This window comes from Heterodontus francisci, chromosome 27 (genome assembly GCF_036365525.1).
Source record: "Heterodontus francisci isolate sHetFra1 chromosome 27, sHetFra1.hap1, whole genome shotgun sequence".
NCBI classification, from domain to species: Eukaryota; Metazoa; Chordata; class Chondrichthyes; order Heterodontiformes; family Heterodontidae; genus Heterodontus; species Heterodontus francisci.
In genome coordinates this window covers 40,053,750-40,071,971 of record NC_090397.1, presented here as the reverse complement: position 1 = coordinate 40,071,971, position 18,222 = coordinate 40,053,750, and the positions used below count along the sequence as shown (strand labels likewise).

The 18,222-nt window shown below is 38.7% G+C and overlaps 1 protein-coding gene across 1 annotated transcript in view; it reads left to right on the top strand.

The window, feature by feature from the left end:
* The window catches only part of LOC137384753 (transcriptional regulator QRICH1-like), a 39,476-nt gene extending 27,515 nt beyond the window's left edge, over positions 1–11,961 (top strand). The window contains exons 4-9 of the mRNA XM_068059157.1: positions 2,904–3,058; positions 3,229–3,343; positions 7,110–7,218; positions 8,189–8,340; positions 9,290–9,380; positions 10,510–11,961. Coding sequence (XP_067915258.1) covers positions 2,904–3,058; positions 3,229–3,343; positions 7,110–7,218; positions 8,189–8,340; positions 9,290–9,380; positions 10,510–10,702 — 815 coding nt within the window. The 3' untranslated portion in view covers positions 10,703–11,961. The remainder of the gene's footprint in view (positions 1–2,903; positions 3,059–3,228; positions 3,344–7,109; positions 7,219–8,188; positions 8,341–9,289; positions 9,381–10,509) is intronic.
* Positions 11,962–18,222: the final 6,261 nt, after the last annotated feature.

The window sequence follows — 18,222 nt, the reverse complement described above, 5'->3', positions numbered from 1 at the left end:
GGAAGGAGGCCATTCGGCCCATCGTGTCCACTCCAGCTGACAAGTAGCCATCCAGCCTAATCCCGCTTTCCAGCATTTGGTCCGTAACCTTGTAGGTTACAGCACTTCAGGTGCATATCCAAGTACTTTTTAAATGTTATGAGGGTTTCTGCCTCTACCACCCTTTCAGGCAGTGAGTTCCAGATCCCCACCACCCTCTGGGTGAAAAAAAATTCCCTTCAAATCCCCTCTAAAACATCCTACCCTAAGTTTATGCCTCCTGGTTGAGGACCCCTCAACCAAAGGGAACAGGGCTTTCCTATCCACTCTATCTAGACCCCTCATAATTTTATACATTTCACTTAGGTCTCCCCTCCATCTCTGCTGCAAAGAAAACAACCCTAGTCTGTCCAATCTTTCCTCATTACTAAAATTCTCCAGTTTAGGCAACATCCTTGTAAATCTCCTCTGTACCCTGTCTGGTGCAATCATATCTTTTGCTACAGTGTGTTTACCAGACCTGTACACACTACTCCAGCTGTGGCCTAACTAGTGTTTTACAGTTCCATCATAACCTCCTAGCTTTTATATTCCATGACTATCCCTTATGCCTTCTTGACCAGCTTATGTACCTGTCTAGCCACCATCAGTGATCTGTGAACACTCACTCCAAGGTAACAGAGGGCTGTTACTCTACACTTCTCAGTATCCTATCATTTATTGTGTATTCCCTTACCTTGTTAGCCTTCCTCAAATGCATTGCCTCACACCTCTCCCAATTGAACTTTTACTTGCCACTGTTCCACTCACCTGACTAGTCCATTGATATCTTCCTACAGTCTACAGCTTTCTTCTTCTTTATCAACCACACAGCCAATTTTGTATCGTCTGCAAACTTCTATATCATACCCACTGCATTCAAGCCCAAATCATTGATATATCACGCAAAGCAAGGGACCTAGTACTGAGCCCAGCAGAACCCCACTGGAACAGCCTTCCAGTCCACTTTGCCTTGGATCCCATGGGCTTCTACGTTTATGACCAGCCTGTCTTGTGGGACCTCATCAAAAGCCTTGCTAAATTCCATATAGACTACATCAAATGCACTACCCTTATCGACCCTCCTTGTTGCCTCCTCAAAAAATTCAATCATGTTAGTCAGACTTGACCTTCCCTTAACAAATCCGTGCTGTCTTTGTCTTTGATTTAATCCCTGTCTTTCTGAATCAAGATTTCTTCTGTCCTCAGAATTTTTTCCTATAATTTTCCCACCACCAAGGTTAGGCTGACTGGCCTGTAATTACTTGATCTATCTCTTTCTCCCTTTGTAAACAATGGTACGTTAGCTATCCTCCAGTCCTCTGGCACCACGCCTGTAGCCAAGGAGGATTGGAAAATGATGGTCAGAGTCTCTGCTGCATATTCTCTGGCTTCCAGAACCAGCAATGCCTTCTTCCTGTTTGGACTGAGAACATAGTAGTCAAGGAAGTTCTCCTGAACACATTTCAGAAATTCCTCCACCTCCTTACCCTTTACTCTAACGTTATCCAAATCAATATTTGGGTAATTTATGCCACCCAATATCACCACTCTATTGTTATTGCACATCTGATTTCCCTGCAGATTCGATCCTCGATCTCTCTTTATTTGGAGGCCTATAGAATAACCCCATTAATGTGATTATACCCTTTTTGCTTCTCAATTCTAATCAAATGGATTCTGTCTTTGCCTCCTCAAGGACATCCTCCCTTTCCAACACTAGTGTCCTGCCTAATAAGTACTGCCACCGCACGCCCCTTTTTTTTGCCCCCTTGATCTTTTCTGAACACATTGTATCCTTGACTATTAAGTGTCCCATGTTTCCTTTATTGCTGCTACATCATATACCCACATGGCTATTTGTGCTTGTAGCTCATCAGCCTTATTCACCACCCTTTGTATGTTTACATACATGCATTGTAAACCTGTCTTTGTCTTACTCGTAGTCCTTCTTAGTCTGCTGCTATCTAATATGATACTATTTCCTTCTAGTATTATGCAACATTCTTGCTCCTTTATGCACCTTATTCCTCTTTTCTACTTCTATGTGCTGGTATCCAACCTCTGCCAATTTAGTTTAAAGCCTCCCCCTGAGTTCTGTTGAGGTGCTACCTGTAGCTTTTTGAATAGGTGCCTCCTGAACCATGCCTTAAGCCACACATTGATCCTCCCTATCTTCCTATTTGTATACTTGCTAGTGCGTGGCACTAGGAATAATCCAGAGATTACTACTTTTGAGGTCGTACTTTTTAACTTACTCCCTAGCTCCTAAAAATCTGACTCTAGGATCCGAGTACTTGCTTTCTTTGTCATTGGTGACATGTCCTTTATGACATGTATCACAACTTCTGGCTCACTCCTTTCCCCCTGCAGAATATTCTGCACCCTCTCCATGATGTCCTTTACCCTGGTGTATCATGTGAATATTTTTGTCCTAAAGTTGGCAATCAAGACTTTCTTGACAAAAGGGAAAAAGGACTAATTGAGTTTGAGTTACCTTTTTGAGAAATGACTGTTCAATTCCTTTGCACCATCAGGCTCTTTGACTTCTCTAAGTCAGTACCCTTGCCATCATCAGTACTCGTGTTCAAATAGCTTGCAAAAAAGATTCAGAATTAAACAAAAACTTTAAACTTAATTTGTTAAAATGTTGATATTTATGAAGACTGGAGAATCTCTTGAATCTTGCGATTTTTGACAATTTTTGTACTTTGTATATTCACCCTGTCTGGAGACTTCTGCAATGTTTTTATATTCCCTTTTCTCACTCTAGTGGCTCAGAATTGTCATATATAGAGAAAAAATATGAGCTAGTGTGGATGAATGAATGAAATGCGAGATTTTTTGGTTACTTTAATAGGCTTTCTTTTCTTTTTAAATGTTAGGACGGCAGCCAATGAAATTTAGAGAAGATGCCCTTTGTGCAACATTAGTAGAACTCAATTATGGGCTTTGTTTGATGACCAAAGAAGCAAGATATTCAGATGGTTCCCCCTATGAAGCAGACTTGCTGTATTATTTCTTTCTTTGTATTCAGAAGGTAGTCTTTGCATTCTTTCCTTTTTGGGGATGGAGGAACATACTTATACTCATACCTCATGTTTCTTTTTAAATATTTCCTGTACTCGAATGAATGGAATTTTGTTGCTGGATGAGACAATTTGCTCACTTTTCTGTTACGTCTGTGACCAACGCTTATTTATTTTACAGCATATGTTTGAAAATGGAAGAATAGATAATATTTTTGCAGATCTCTACTATTCTAAATTTACTGAACGATTACATGAAGTGCTTAAAGAATGGCATCCTAAAATAAGCCCGCTTGGTGAGTTGTAATTTATTTCCCTTCATAATTATAGTATTTACATTGAGGTTTATGTGGCTGTAAACAGATCATCAGAGTTTGTTAATCTTTTATAATTTCAAGTTTGTCAGCTTTAAACTTTGGGTCTGACATGGATGCCTTGGTGCCCAGTGCTGGGTTTGGCATCTGTATGATTATTCTAGGATGAGAAATCACCAAATCACACCTTGATCTCTTTCCTCTGCTCATTTGGCATCATTTCCTCTTCTGAGCACCTCCTTGTTTGACCACTCTCACCACCTTTTAAAATCCTGGTTCTTTATTACCCCCCCCAAAGTCCCATCAAGATAACTTTCCTCAGCCTCTGCACTGAGAGACTCCTCAACTTTGTTAATTTCAACCTCTATCTGAACTCTCCTTTCCCTCTTTCCTCTGAGTTCATTGTCTTCTTGTCCTCCCTTAACCTCTTCCCTCCATTATAAATTTTCATACCCATATTTGCAGATGAGATCTTGCCATCTCATGTGACCTCCTATTCCCATCATCTCAATCACACACAAGGCCATCTCTGATAATTTCCTTGAATGTCTCACCACTCAAATCCCCCTTCCAACTCCAAGTCCCTGGGAAATAAATCTCTCCCTCAAGTCACTTGCAGTGGCACTTTGAAACTTCCAATTGTCCAGCCTTTGGGCTCTCCATTTGCCATGATACTTATTTATGTAGTTGTCAATCTGGTCAATCATTCACCCACCTTCACCTTTTGATATCCTTGTCACCAGTAGAATCCCTACACTCTCCCACCCTGGTTGTTCCCGCTACTACAGCCCCCGCCTTTGCTCCCTTAAATCCAAGGGGCACTGACTTGAAATGTATCAGACGCAGATAGAGGTTAGCCATTCTTAGTAGATTTGGCTAGACCACAGCAAGCACCATTGGACCCTGCTGTCTCTTGCCAAAACTGCTCATTACTCCAGGGGCATCCTGGAATGCAAAGATAACCCCTGCTTCTTCACCACCAACCTTCTCTTTTAAAACCATCTCCCCTACCCCCGCTTCATCCTCATTTCCAACAAGTGCAAGGAGCTCACAAATTTTTTCCGTCACTTAGATTGAGATCATCATTCAACTGTCTCTGCTGTATCCATCCCTTTTCCTTGCCCACACAGGCAAGCATACCCCTAGGTTCCCTCTGCCCTAGCCATGAACCCACATCTTTCTGTAGTTTCTCTCCTATCTCCTCCCATGTCCTCTGAACTCATCTTGTCTGTGAGACCCACCTCCTGCTCTTTGTACACTCAACATCCCTTCCTGGTACTCAGGCTAGCTGACATTGTAAATGGTTCTCCCTTTTCAAGTACAGATCTGTGACATCATGCCCTCTTCAAAAAAACTTACCCCAGACCTCTGTCCTTGCACCTATCAGCTTAATCTCTAACCTCCCTCTTATTTCAAGTCCTTGATCATATTGTTCCCTTCCAAATCCATCCCCATCTTTGTGGCAACTGCATGTTTGAATCGCTCCAATCAGGTTTCCACCCTGAAATGGCCCTCATCAAAATAACAAGAAACGTCTTCTCTGACTGACCATGGTGTACCATTCCTCCTCATCCATTGCAACCTCTCTGCATCCTTTGATGCGATCGGCCACACCATCCTCATCCAATGCCTCTTCTCCATTTTGTAGCTGAGTGCGATTGCCCTTGCCTGATTCCACTCTTAGCTAACCAATCTTGAGAATCTCCTGAAGTTGTTCCTCTTCCTGCTCCGCACTCATACCTCTGGAGTCCTAGATAGCTTCCCATTTCTCATCTACATGCTTCCACTCAGTGTCTCCATCTGTAACTATGAGATCAGGTTTCACATTAATATTAACAACACCCAACTCGACCTCATTACCACTTCTTGACCCCTCCACTGTCTCTGTTGTTGTCGGCCTGCTTGTTAAACATGGAGACTTGGATAACCTGCAGTTTTCTCCAATTAAAGATTGGCCCCAAGTCTGTTCACTTGATAACTACTACACTCACGGTTCATCACAGCCTCAAATTTAAAATTGTCATCTTAGTATTTAAATCACCCTCTAGCCTCATCACTCCCTATCTCTGTAACCTCCTACAACCCTGCCAACAACTATGCTTTCTCCAAAAAAAACAGAAAATGCTGGAAATACTCAGCAGGTCTGGCAGCATCTGTGGAGTGGGAAACTGAGATAATGTTTCAAACCTCCAACTTTGGCCTATTGCACATTCTCTATTCCTTTGCTTCCCCATTGGCACTCATGCCATCATCTTAGTCTAGGTTGTAAGTTCTAGAATTGCCTCCCTAAACCTCACCGCCTCTCTTCCCTTTTAAGACTCTCCTTTAAACCTGTTTCTTTGGACAAGCTTTACATTACCCTTCCTAATATCTTTTCTTTGGGTATTTGTTTTTGTACGATTATGCTTCTGCCAAGAGCCTATATTAAAAGCACTATACAAGTATAAGTTGTTGTTGAGTTTCTGCCTATAGGAGAGGCAGACTATTGGGAGAAAACTGACCAAAAGAATTTTCATATACTGAATAGTTCAGTGGATTACAATACTGCCTTTTCTCATCTTGCATCTAGATTCTGATTTAGTCCAAATGAATAGAATAAAAGTATTTTACTGAATGTATGCTAAAACTTGAATGAATTTGGGCAGTTCCTGCTGGGTACATGTCAGCAGAAATTGTTTATGACTTGCCACAAATTGGCTGTTTCTCTGGTACATCAAATTAAATAAAAAATCACTTGTATTAGTGATTTTTCTGAGATTGTAGATAATGCATTTTGCATTGTTTGATGAGTTGAAGGACTTTTCTTCTTCCATGCTTTGGTAATGCACTGACCCAGTTTTAAGAGATATCGGGCTGCTGTACAAATCTGAAATTTCTCCACAATGTTAAGGACTTCTCTTAAGAGCCTCATTAATGAAGTGACTGCCGACAAGCCAAGGAAATCTGATGGGACTCACTTGCCTCCTAGCACTGATGTGTTTTTGGGCTGTATTCAGATTGATAGCAATTTTTTTTTTTTGCTGGGCAAAATAATCTGAAAACAGCCCATTAGTTGTACACTGATATAAACAGTGGGGATTTCTTTAATTGATATAATTTGAGCACTCCTGATTTGCAGCTTTGCTGAGCAAATGGGTTAAGATGGCTCCATGGAGGAACAGTTAATTTGTGGGAGATTCTATCTTTCCTCTTCTACATAAAGGTATTGAGCCATTTACAATTGAAAATCAATAAAACTTATTTATTCCACTGTATTTTTGAACAGTGGATGTCATGGCTGTTCCTAGGATTCTACTTCAATCTTTATTGAAAGCCAACATGCCAGTCTCTTGAAATTATTTGTAAACTTGATGTGTTGAACATGTCAAAATTGTAGCATATATTCATAAGATGTAAATTAAATTTGGGCTTTATATACTGGTTTTCTACTCCTTTAACAATGATTTGATGTGATTTAATTCTTTATGTTGTATATCTTTGTTTAAATGCATCACTCTTTACATACTATCATGTCTCTGGATCTTATGGATTTATTAGCTAACAAATGTTAGGATCAGCTATTTGGAATACAGTGGCAGTATAAGTTTCACTTCCCTGCATACAGAACTTGTACATGCAATTCTACAAAACTTTTTAATGCATTATTGCAAGTTCAAATTTTTCCATTGTTCTCTTTTAGCAGTAAATCATTCAAACAAGCTTTGTATTTTTTAAAATTGAGAATTTGATTAACATTATTTTTTGACAGGTTATGTCATTCCTAGTCGTATTACTGAGGAGATGCTATGGGATTGTAAGCAACTGGGAGCACACTCCCCAGCTACACTCTTGTACACGCTGATGTACTTCAACACCAAGTATGACTTGCCATTGCATTATTAATCTGATAATACTAATTTAAAGATTAATGAGGAATAATTCTATCTTGTGCATTTGATAGACTAGATGTACTGTAGAAATTGTTTTTACAAAAAATGGCTGGCTCTTTTGTATGAGATTTTATTTTTTATTACAAGATAAAATTACAAGATAAAATGAGCAATATAGAAAACATAGAACATAGAAAATACAGCACAGAACAGGCCCTTCGGCCCACGATGTTGTGCCGATCCTTTGTCCTCTGTCAAGGACAATTTAATCTATACCCCATCATTCTCCTTTATCCATATACCTATCTAAAAGCCGTTTGAAAGTCCCTAAAGTTTCTGACTCAACAACTTCCCCAGGCAAGGCATTCCATGCCCCGACCACTCTCTGGGTAAAGAACCTTCCCCTGACATCCCCCTTATATCTCCCACCCTTCACCTTAAATTTATGACCCCTTGTAACGCTTTGCTCCACCCGGGGAAAAAGTTTCTGACTGTCTACCCTATCTATTCCCCTGATCATCTTATAAACCTCTATCATGTCACCCCTCATCCTTCTCCGTTCTAATGAGAAGAGGCCTAGAATGTTCAGCCTTTCCTCGTAAGACTTATTCTCCATTCCAGGCAACATCCTGGTAAATCTCCTCTGCACCCTCTCCAAGGCTTCCACATCCTTCCTAAAATGAGGCGACCAGAACTGCACACAGTACTCCAGATGAGGCCTTACCAAGGTCCTGTACAGCTGCATCATCACCTCACGGCTCTTAAATTCAATCCCTCTGCTAATGAACGCTAACACCCCATATGCCTTCTTCACAGCTAAATATAAAGCTAAATTTCATATTAGTTCCTTAATATAGAATAATTCGACAGACCATTTAACTGGGAGGTAAATTTGAAGGGAACAAGAATTTTAGTTCAGTGAGATATACATTTAGACTTTGGCGAAATGTTTTGACAGGTATTTTATGCTGAAAACAGTCGAACAACACTCCAAATTGGCTTTCTCCAAAGTATTAAAGCAGATGAAGAAGAATCCAGGCAATTCAAAGGATAAATGCTCTAGTATACGATATTTACGATTATATGGACAACTTCAAACTGGACAGAAAGGTAGCACACATTTTAAAGAACTTATTTTTAATATGGGAGCTTGCTGTGCATTTCCTACATTACAACGTGACTACATTTCAAAAGTACTTCATTGGCTGTAAAGTGCTTTCGGATGGCTGGAGATTGTGAAATTGCTATATAAATACAATTTTTTTTTGTATTTCTAACGAAGACAAGGAGGCCTGTTTATAGCAGCATTGGTTTTGATGCCTAATATGCAAATAAATTGAGAATATTTGTGTACTTATAAGTAAAGCTCCGAGTTGATTTCCAAGCTAATTACCGATGAGCAACTGTTTATACTTCTGGTGGCCATTGTCCATTTATCTGTCTTTATTCTCAAGATAAGCTTGAAGTGTTTAGTTTGAAGCATTTATATTTAAGTACTCAATACTCCCCTCTTGCACCATTGTAAGCTAGTCCCATACCTCTGTTGTGACATCTAACTTGCCACTGATAGATATGTAAGTGTTGCTAAGTTGATCTATATTCAGTCAGTTATGGAAGATATTGAATATAACTTAAAACTTGCCCCTCCCTCAAATCTCCCACTGGGTAATCTTAATTTTGAGTACTCACCTGCAACTGAAGGAGTTCATTGCATTAAGCATCTTTGTGATCTTCCACAAATGGGATTGCGTGTTTAGGTGCATTTGGCAACCTAACCTATTTTTACTCTAGAGTCATGCCTGTCCTGCTGTAAACTGAAGTGTGACTACATAAACTCATCTCAGTTGGCACCCTTGCAAGAGCAAACTTCTGGTCTGGTCATGGGTGGAATGGATTTGGATTCAAGCCCTAGAGTTGGAAGGACCACCTTTCAACAGACTGCATCAGGACTTGATGTTTTAATTTCTCTTTGTTTAGAAAGCTCAAATATAATCTTTGATGACTTTGTCATTAGAAGGCAAGTTATGAATTTAATTTTTGATGTTTTTTCTTTTTTTAGTCACAGAAGATATGTATGTTGAACAACTTGAAAATTCAGAGAATCCCTTGAGGTGTCCCATAAAACTTTATGACTTCTACCTCTTTAAATGGTGAGGCATACCAGATTCCTTTTATGTCCTGTTTCCAGTAATTGTGATATTTTGTTGCACTATTCCCTACTCCTGAAGTTTCTTTGCTCATTACAGCATTATCAGACTGATGATGGAAAAAGTCATGTAGATGTGTCTCAAGTTGACCGACAATTTGACCTTCCCTTCTGCAAGTTCCTATGGTACTTGATCAGGGAATGTACGTGATTCAGAATATCAATATGGAACACACCTGCACTAAATGTACATCACTTGCTTTGCTCTGTGTGTATACCACCAATAATTTGCATTTTTAACCTTCCCTTAGGTTGATTAGATCGCCCTCCAGTCATCTTGCTTTCAAAAACAAATTATTTTCTACCAGCTTGTTTGAAAGCTTGACTTTTTTCCCCCTCTTTCTTGAGGTGGTGTTTTTAGTAGTGAGAAGATAGCCATTTAAAATCAGTTAAATTAAGCATAGAATGAATAGCCGTTCAGCCCATTATCCATTACAATTTGTTCAAACATGGTTTTACTCAACTTGACGTTTCCTGAGAAATTCTGCAAAGTTTATTGCTGCTATTCCACTCATCTCAACTACAAAATCAAATCAAGCAAGATTGTTTTGAAACCAGGTGATGCTGTTTTGTACTCCTAGCATTCATGACTCTAATTCTTTGCTTATTTATTCCTGCAAACATGCACTTGCATGTAATACATACATTTCTAACTTTTATAAACTTTTACGTAAAACATGTAAATACATTTTAAATCTCTTAGTGAGTGGTGCTGAGAAAAATGTAACCTGTATAACTAATGATCCAGATGATTTAGATAAACTAGTTGGCTTTGAACCTATATATATGATTCAGCTGCTACAAGTGCGCACACAATCTAAAATTGGACTTAAACTTTTTTTTAATGTCGGTGCAACATTCAGTGAATAACTGACGGGAGAATGCAAAATTGATGCTTTATGTAGATGGTCTGATGGAATTAAAGCCTAACACTTAACTCTACAATGAGATAATATGAAATTCCATGTCCTTTATTGTTGCTATTGGATCTTGCTTGTAAACCATGGGAATTGCTTGATTTTATTTTTCTGTATCATCTGAATAACAATGTCATAATGGCATTCTTTTTATAGTCCACAGAGTGCTAAAGGGCGTAATGATGCCTTCTACTTGAATGCTGAACCAGTGGTTGCGCCAAATAGCCCCATCTGGTATTCAACACAGCCAGTCAGTAATGAGGCAATGGAACAAATGTTGACCAGAATCCTTATGATAAGGGAGGTCCAAGAAGCTTATGTAACTTCACAGTTACCTCCCTTCCAGTGAAAAGTTGCCCAAATGGGGCAGTGGTGGAGGGAACTGCCAGTTTCTAGCAAGTCATAGGAATATTATTTTGTGAAAGAGAAGCATCTTTACCTCTTCCTACTCCCTCAGAAGATGTTCATGCACGGTGTGCTTGAGGACTTGTGTATTATGAATATGGATGTAAACCCAGTGAATTTGTGGGTGATTTGTATTCCAGTTCTAAAAGCCTGACCAGTTCTATTATTTCTTTAAACTATACAGAAAATGTAACTGTCTAACTGAACAAACTGTAAATAAGAGGAAAGTTTAAAACTATTTCTTCCAGTTGGTGGTAGTAAAGTTTGCTACTTCATCTATAAATTCTTTAATGGAGCTTTGAAATTAAATATAAATTATGTGCATTCCAATTTGTGGCAACACAGATAATTGTGATCATTGTATAACTTAACTTCTTGTTTGAATCTAGACTCTGGTTCCGTCTCTTATTACGGATGCTTCCATGAACAGTCTTTTTAAGCAGACTGACATGTTCTTTAAGTGTCTTTTTTTGTATGTAATGTACCTGGTGTACTTCTGTGCCTAATGTGGATATTCCACTGCAGATTGAGAAGAAACTTTATAAAATATAAAAATTGCATTTGCATGAACAGAAATTAAATTGGGTTTAAAAAAATGTTGGCTTTAGGTTTTAAACAAGATCAACTTTACCTCACAAACCTGTGATATTGTGCCTTGGTATACAGGCACAGGATAATTTCTTATGGACTATAGTGTACTAGAAAGCTTTTTGAATAGTTAGGATTGGTGGTTTTTACTTTTATGGGGACAGTTATATTTTTTTCACTTTAATTTGTTTTGAATCACTGATTAAAATAAAATCAATACTGTTATACTCACGTAGTGCATACCAGGGATATCTATCATGTTACCTTTGTAATTTTTTTATACAAATCATTCACTAATTTCATTGGTCCAGGTAGAAACAATAAATTTTGCCTATGAAAGTAAAATGCACTATTGATTTGTTTTGAATATGAAGTTTCCTTTTGAAATCGGAGAACCTCCAAAATTAAGTTTGAAAAGGGACAGATAGCTAGCTGACTGAAATCAGTTTAGCAACAGCTCATTCAAATATATCATGCATTTAGAATGCATGAAGTGGAAGGAGTTAGAAGTGTACATTTTGATTGATTTCCCATGTCTCATCATGACTGCTGCACACAGTGCCTGTTCATAAGCTGCCTCTTGACCAGTCAATCAAAGTATAATGAACAGTAATCAGGGAAATGAAAGCTGTTGGAAAGTTTAGTGATCTTGTTTTATAACTTGAAGATACTTTTTCTTTTTGAAATGTTTTTGACATACCTTTTCACAGTTTCTGATCATAAAAGGGTATGAAACCCATTAATATTTAATACAGGTTTTTGAGGGAAAATAATGTTCAGTCCATAAAGTAGAATAATGCCTACTTAAATTTTAAGGCTGTAAGTCAATCTGGAAGGACTAGTTCTGAGTATCAATAGAACTGTTTTCTCTGACAATTCTACACAAAATGGTTACTGAAAGACATTTTAAAGAATCGAATTGGAAGTTAGCAAATGTAACGCTGCTATTCAACAAACGAGGGAGAGAAGACAGGGAACTATAGGCCAATTAGCCTGACATCAGTCATTGGAAAAATGTTGGAAAGTCAACATGTTTTCATGAAAATCACGTTTGACAAAGTTATTAGAGATTTTAGAGGATGTAACTAGTAGGGTAGATAAAGGGGAAACCATACTTGGATTTCCAAAAGGTCTTGGATAAAGTGCCACACAAAGGTTAATACGCAAGATAAGGACTCATGGTGTTGGGAGTAATAAATTAGCATGGATGGAGGATTGGTTAATGGACAGGAAACAGTACAGATAAACAGGGCATTTGCAAGTTAGCAGGCGGCTACTAGTGGAGTGCCACAAGGATCAGTGCTGGGGCCTCAGCTATTTACAATCTATACTAATGACTTGGATGAAGAGACTTAGAGTAATGCATCTAAGTTTGCTGATACAAAGTTAGGTGGGAATGCACGCTGTGAGGAGGATGTAAAGTGATATAGACAGGTTAAGTGAATGGGAAACAAGATGGCAGATAATGTGGGGAAGTGAGGTTATTCATTTCAGCAGTAAGAATAGAAAAGCAGAATGTCTTTTAAAAGGTGTGAAACTTTTAAATATTGATACTCAGACTGTGTTCCTTGTACAAGTACACCCAAGTTAGCATGCAAATAAGCAAAGGGCATGTTGGCCTTATTGCAAGGGCATTGGAGTACAAGAACAAGGAAGCCTTGCTTTTTGTATTGGGCTTTAGTGAGACCACACCTGAAGAGGTTGTTTCTTCTGGCTGGGGATTCTAGAATGTGACCACACAGCCTTGGGATAAGGGGTCGATCATTTAGAACTGAGATGAGAAATGTCTTCACTCAAAGGGTTGTGAATCTTCAGAAGTGTCTACACCAGAGGGTTGTTGATGCTCCCTCATGGGTTATATTCAAGACATAGATGGATAGATTTTTAATCGTAGGGTATTGCGTGATATGGAGAGCAGGTGGCAAAGTGGAATAGAGGCAGAATATCAGCTGTGATCCTATTGAAAAATGGAGCAGGCTCAAGGGGCCAATAGAAGAGGCTTCTTTAATGTGCAAAAGGTAGCTGGGTACATGAGTGGTAACAGCTTTAAGATTGCACCTAACAACAATGGCACTGAATGACTGGCACTGCAGTACCCTTATCTTCATTTTTTTTGAATGGAGATATTCTCCACTGGTATAAACTGGTCATAAGAGAATCATCCATTGTTTTGTAGATTATAGAGTATTACTCAGCTGATTTTTCCCTTGTTTTATATACAAGTGGGCACTGTTCCTAAGGTTCTGTTGAGAAAAGGAAACACCATTACGCAACACAATGCACCAATAGTAAAATATGAATGCTTGATCCCACACTGTACATCAAATTCTAGTATGGTATGTAGCCTACTAGTTGGAGGGTGTATAACAATTTTCCCCCTCCCTCTTGCAGCATCATAATTTGTAAAATAGCTAGTACCTGGTACAGAAGTTGTTAACTAAGTCAGTTCTGTACACATCAGGACCTCCATGTTACAGTGGAGTTGGACACAAAGATCCCTTAATGTAGATGTTGCTAAATAGTTTTACTTAACAGAATTGATAACATCAAGAGCAAGTATTAATTACCACAGAAGTAAATATAATCCAAATCATGTGCAACACTATCTCAGTTGTAGCTGTGTTGTGCTTAGTAACAGTAAACAGTTACATTTGATGTCTAAGGTTACACTGCATTAAATTTGCAGTCTATTTAATTTATTGCTGGTATTTTTCCAGTGTTACAGCAGTCCTTGTTGCATTAATATAAAATCCTTCAATGTCTCTCCTTGAGTAGTAGGTTAGCTGCTGTAATATTGGACGCTGTACTTCACCTCTGTTGAGGCCTGCAGTAAATTGCTGCCACCTTAGCTTCAGCTATCCTTTTATATATTATAGTTTTCTGGTTATATAGTAATTTTTTTTTATAGTCTTATGACTAAAATATGGCTATAATGTCTAATTTCTTCAAAACCTCCCTCTAACTTTCTACAGCTACCCAATTGGGTGGGTAAAGTGCAACTTGCACCATTTCCTCTGTGCTAAATACATATTTTAGTGACAGGACTAATTCAGGCACCTGGCTACTTTCCAAGAGTTCATGCAAGTAATAGGTGTGCCAAATTCTATTAATTAGCATAATGAAAACTATACTTTCTGGACAGGTTCAAGCCACATCTGAATACATAATCTAGGCTGCCACATGCTGAGGTAGTGCAGTTCTGTCAAATGTGCCATTTGTCCAATGAGATGTTAAGCAGATGCACTGTCTAAGTGGACATAAAAGATCACATGACATTATTTGAAGAGCAGGTCCTGGACAATATTCAGCCCTAAACCATCAATTAAAACTTATTTTATGTAATCAAAGTCATCATGCCATTTTCCCAAAGGACCGAACAGTGAAAAATGTGGCAACTACATTTGCCTATGTTTCAAAAGTAATTCAGTGACTGGAAAGTGCTTTGGGATGCTCTAAAGGTGTGAAAGGCAGGTAATGGCAGATTATATATTTGTTCTACTTTTCTTCCCAGAAAGGAAACAATTCCTTTGAAATCCGTTCTGTCAACGGCTTTAAAGGCCATCTGGAGATTGGGGGATATGGGTGGCAAAGGATACAAAGAAAATGGTCGAGGATGGCCTCTGCTCTGATCAAGACCACCCAAGTAAAAAGGCTACCGGTGATGGCCACATTGAAGGAAGGTCTGTGAATGTAGGTAGGATAGTTCATAGGGAGGGATATAGAGAAGCTGAGATGGAGATTGAAATCAGGAGTCAGTCAGCATAAAAGGTTGAGGAAGGAAAGAAATCTTGGAGATTTAGAAGTACGCAATGAGGATTTTAAAGGAGAGAACTGTGGTACAAGATGAGGTGTTCAGAAGAAAACTAGTGTTTAAGCTGGAATACACTTGTGGGAAGGGAGAAGTCAAGAAAGGGAAGAGTCAGATGGACCATGTGAAGATCTGAGAAGGGTGGAAATTGGAAGAAAAGTCACTGAAAATTTCCAGACATGTTGAGGATTTCCAGCATTTTCTGTTATTTCAGATTTCAAGCATCTGCAGTATTTAGCTCATGTATTAGAGTGGATTCAGGAGCTGTTCAGGGCTCAAAATTTCAGTGCAGGCATTCAGTGGGATTTGAAGGCTACAGAGGAATGAAAAGTTGACAATACACCAGTGGATCTAGAATATCAGCAGCGGAAGGAGTAACAGTACACGTGAAACTCCAGGGCCAAGAACAGTGGAGCCAGGAGAGGGTAAATCCATGGAATCTGCATTTACTTACTTTTCATAACTTTCGGGCATCCTGAAGTACTTTCTGGTCAATTACTTTTGAAATATAGGCAATATAATAGCCAAACTGTGCATTGTAAAGCCCTTAAAAGACAAATGAAATATGATTACTTTAATTATACAAAATGATAAGTTTTAAATAGTTTAGGGATGAATACTGGCCAGGACCTGCTCTTCAAATAATGCCATGTGGTCCTTTTTGTAGATAAGTGATTGGTCAGGGAAGCTATAGTTGGAGCTAAGTGGTGAGCACACAACTTTGAGAGCAACAGAAGGAGCGTGCTGAGCCATTCTAAACTGGGCTACCGAAGGGAGATGGAAGAGGTGTGTAGGACAAAGAGTAGTTAATGGCTATGGGAAACAAGAGGCAGCAAAACAACTGTGTAGAACAGCAAGTGAACCACTAGGAATGGATTAAAACTAGCTCAGCAGGCAGTGAAAAGTTTCAGAGGAGCAGAAACAGAGCCCTCAGAAGAGGGAATAGTTTTTGTAGGCAGCAGCAACAAAGATGAAGATCACAGTAAAGCCCAGAGCTGCTAGAAAAATGGAATTCAGCCCAAGAGAAAGCAGATTTCTGCCCAGGACCCAAAAGCACAGTGACACTGAGAATCTACCAGGTTGTGGTGACACTGGAGTGGAACAGAAAAGATGAAATGGCAGAACAGTGTCATGACAGAGTGTAGTCCAACACAGTCCTAGTGACAGGTGATAAAGAAATCAAAAGATGATAGACCAAGGTTGAGGCAGTAAGCAAATTGCTACAGGTAGTTTTTAACATGTAAATTTAATTATGGAGCACTCAGTAGGGAGTTGCCAGCCTCTCAGTAATCTTTCACAACTCTCATCTTTTTCTTTTACAGCGGTGATGAACATTGGGCTCATGGCTGTGCTGGTCTCCTGTCCTTTTAATTTTGTATTACATCCTTTTTAAAATCTGTGAATGGATTATGTTTCCACCATTGTTTTTTGTAGGGGATTCCAAGTTCTAGCAACCTTCTGCAATAAAAAAATTCCAAATGCTCCTTTTTAGCAATCTTAAATTTATACCCTCTAATTACTGATTCATGAGTAGAAATGGTATTCCTTTTAGCTAACAAAGATAAGGTTGATTACTACTTTCATACTCCAAGTGTGTGACAATTATTTTATAAGTTTAATATTGTGCTTTTTAAAATAAAGCTTTACACGTAGAGACACTGCACATTTTGATAAGCTCTCGATTTTAAACAAACCTTTAGAATTCTGATTTTTTTTTTCCTAAATGACAAAACTTTTAACAAAATACTGTTGCATTTTTTCATCATTTACACATAAACCAAGGCTGCAATGGTTACTTGAATTTTCAAATCTTATTCAAGTATAACTGGTCCACAAGTATTAAAAAGAACAGAAGTAATGCTTTTTGTTAAGAGGTATACTATGAGACGCAGGGGTGCAATAGTGAAATTGTATAAAAGAAAAGGTAATTGAAGAGTAGTAGTATCAGTGTATTCACCACATGTTCCACTCATGAAGAGTACCTCTGGAAAATACCAGGTTACATTTCAATTGAGAAAACAGGTGGATTCTACTGAAACATGTACAGGGTCCTCATGCTGCACATCCATTAGCTTGCAATAATCTAAACGTATCTGGTTACATTTAAGGTTTATTTTAGAATGTATCTGGTAGAGAAATTATGTTGGTCTGCTTTGTTGCTGAAAGTTGATCTGCTTAAGCTCTGTCTCAAGATCCACTGCACAGAAATTAACAATGAGAAATGGTCAAACATACTGAGCATTCCCATCTGTTGTCCATAGAACACATCTGCTTGATTAAAATATTTGCCTTTTGGAATCTACTGAGCTGTCCTTCAGCTGGGAGACAAAAAAGGATTACAAAGTATTGATGTTTTCCAGCATAGGGCAAAGATAGTGGGAAGAAAACTTTGGTCTCAATCAAGAATACAATTAGATGATTTTATAGGGGCTGCATGTTGTACACTCTTTCAGATGGAGAAATTAAGTTGGGTTAACTAGCTTCCCTCAATTTACCTGACAATCTTGTAAAACTTAGTCCAAAGTCGCAATGTATATGGAAAACAGAGAGGGGTAGAAATTCATCTCAGGTGGTGAAGCAGAACAGGCATTACCTGAGTAGCTGCTTGTTATACCAGCATCTGTTATTCAGTTCCAATGTGTCAGTCGAAACAGGTGCTGCGCATATCCAGCTGTCGATCTTATATCGCCTGTTTTGCGCCACTGCCTGAAATGAATTTCCACCCCAGGCTCTTGGTTAACTTATAAAATAGTGGCGGAGGAGTAGCTCAGACCCACCAAAAAAAAACTCAGTGGGTATTTTGTTTTTCATTTTATTTTAATACTTCCCTCTTACTACAGAAGCTACTTGCCATGCGTAGACTCCAGCAGTTAGTTGGTAGGACTGCAAGGCCAAAGTTGCAGGTCTTCTCATAACTGTAGTCAATAGAGCTGCAGGACTAGCTGGTCAGATAGAGTTGTAGTATGTTCTGCAAACATCAATTATTCCCCACCAAACCCTCCACCACACACACACATTTCTCCTACCCTACCCCTTAGCAATGTGATATTATGACGTTATGTCTTGCA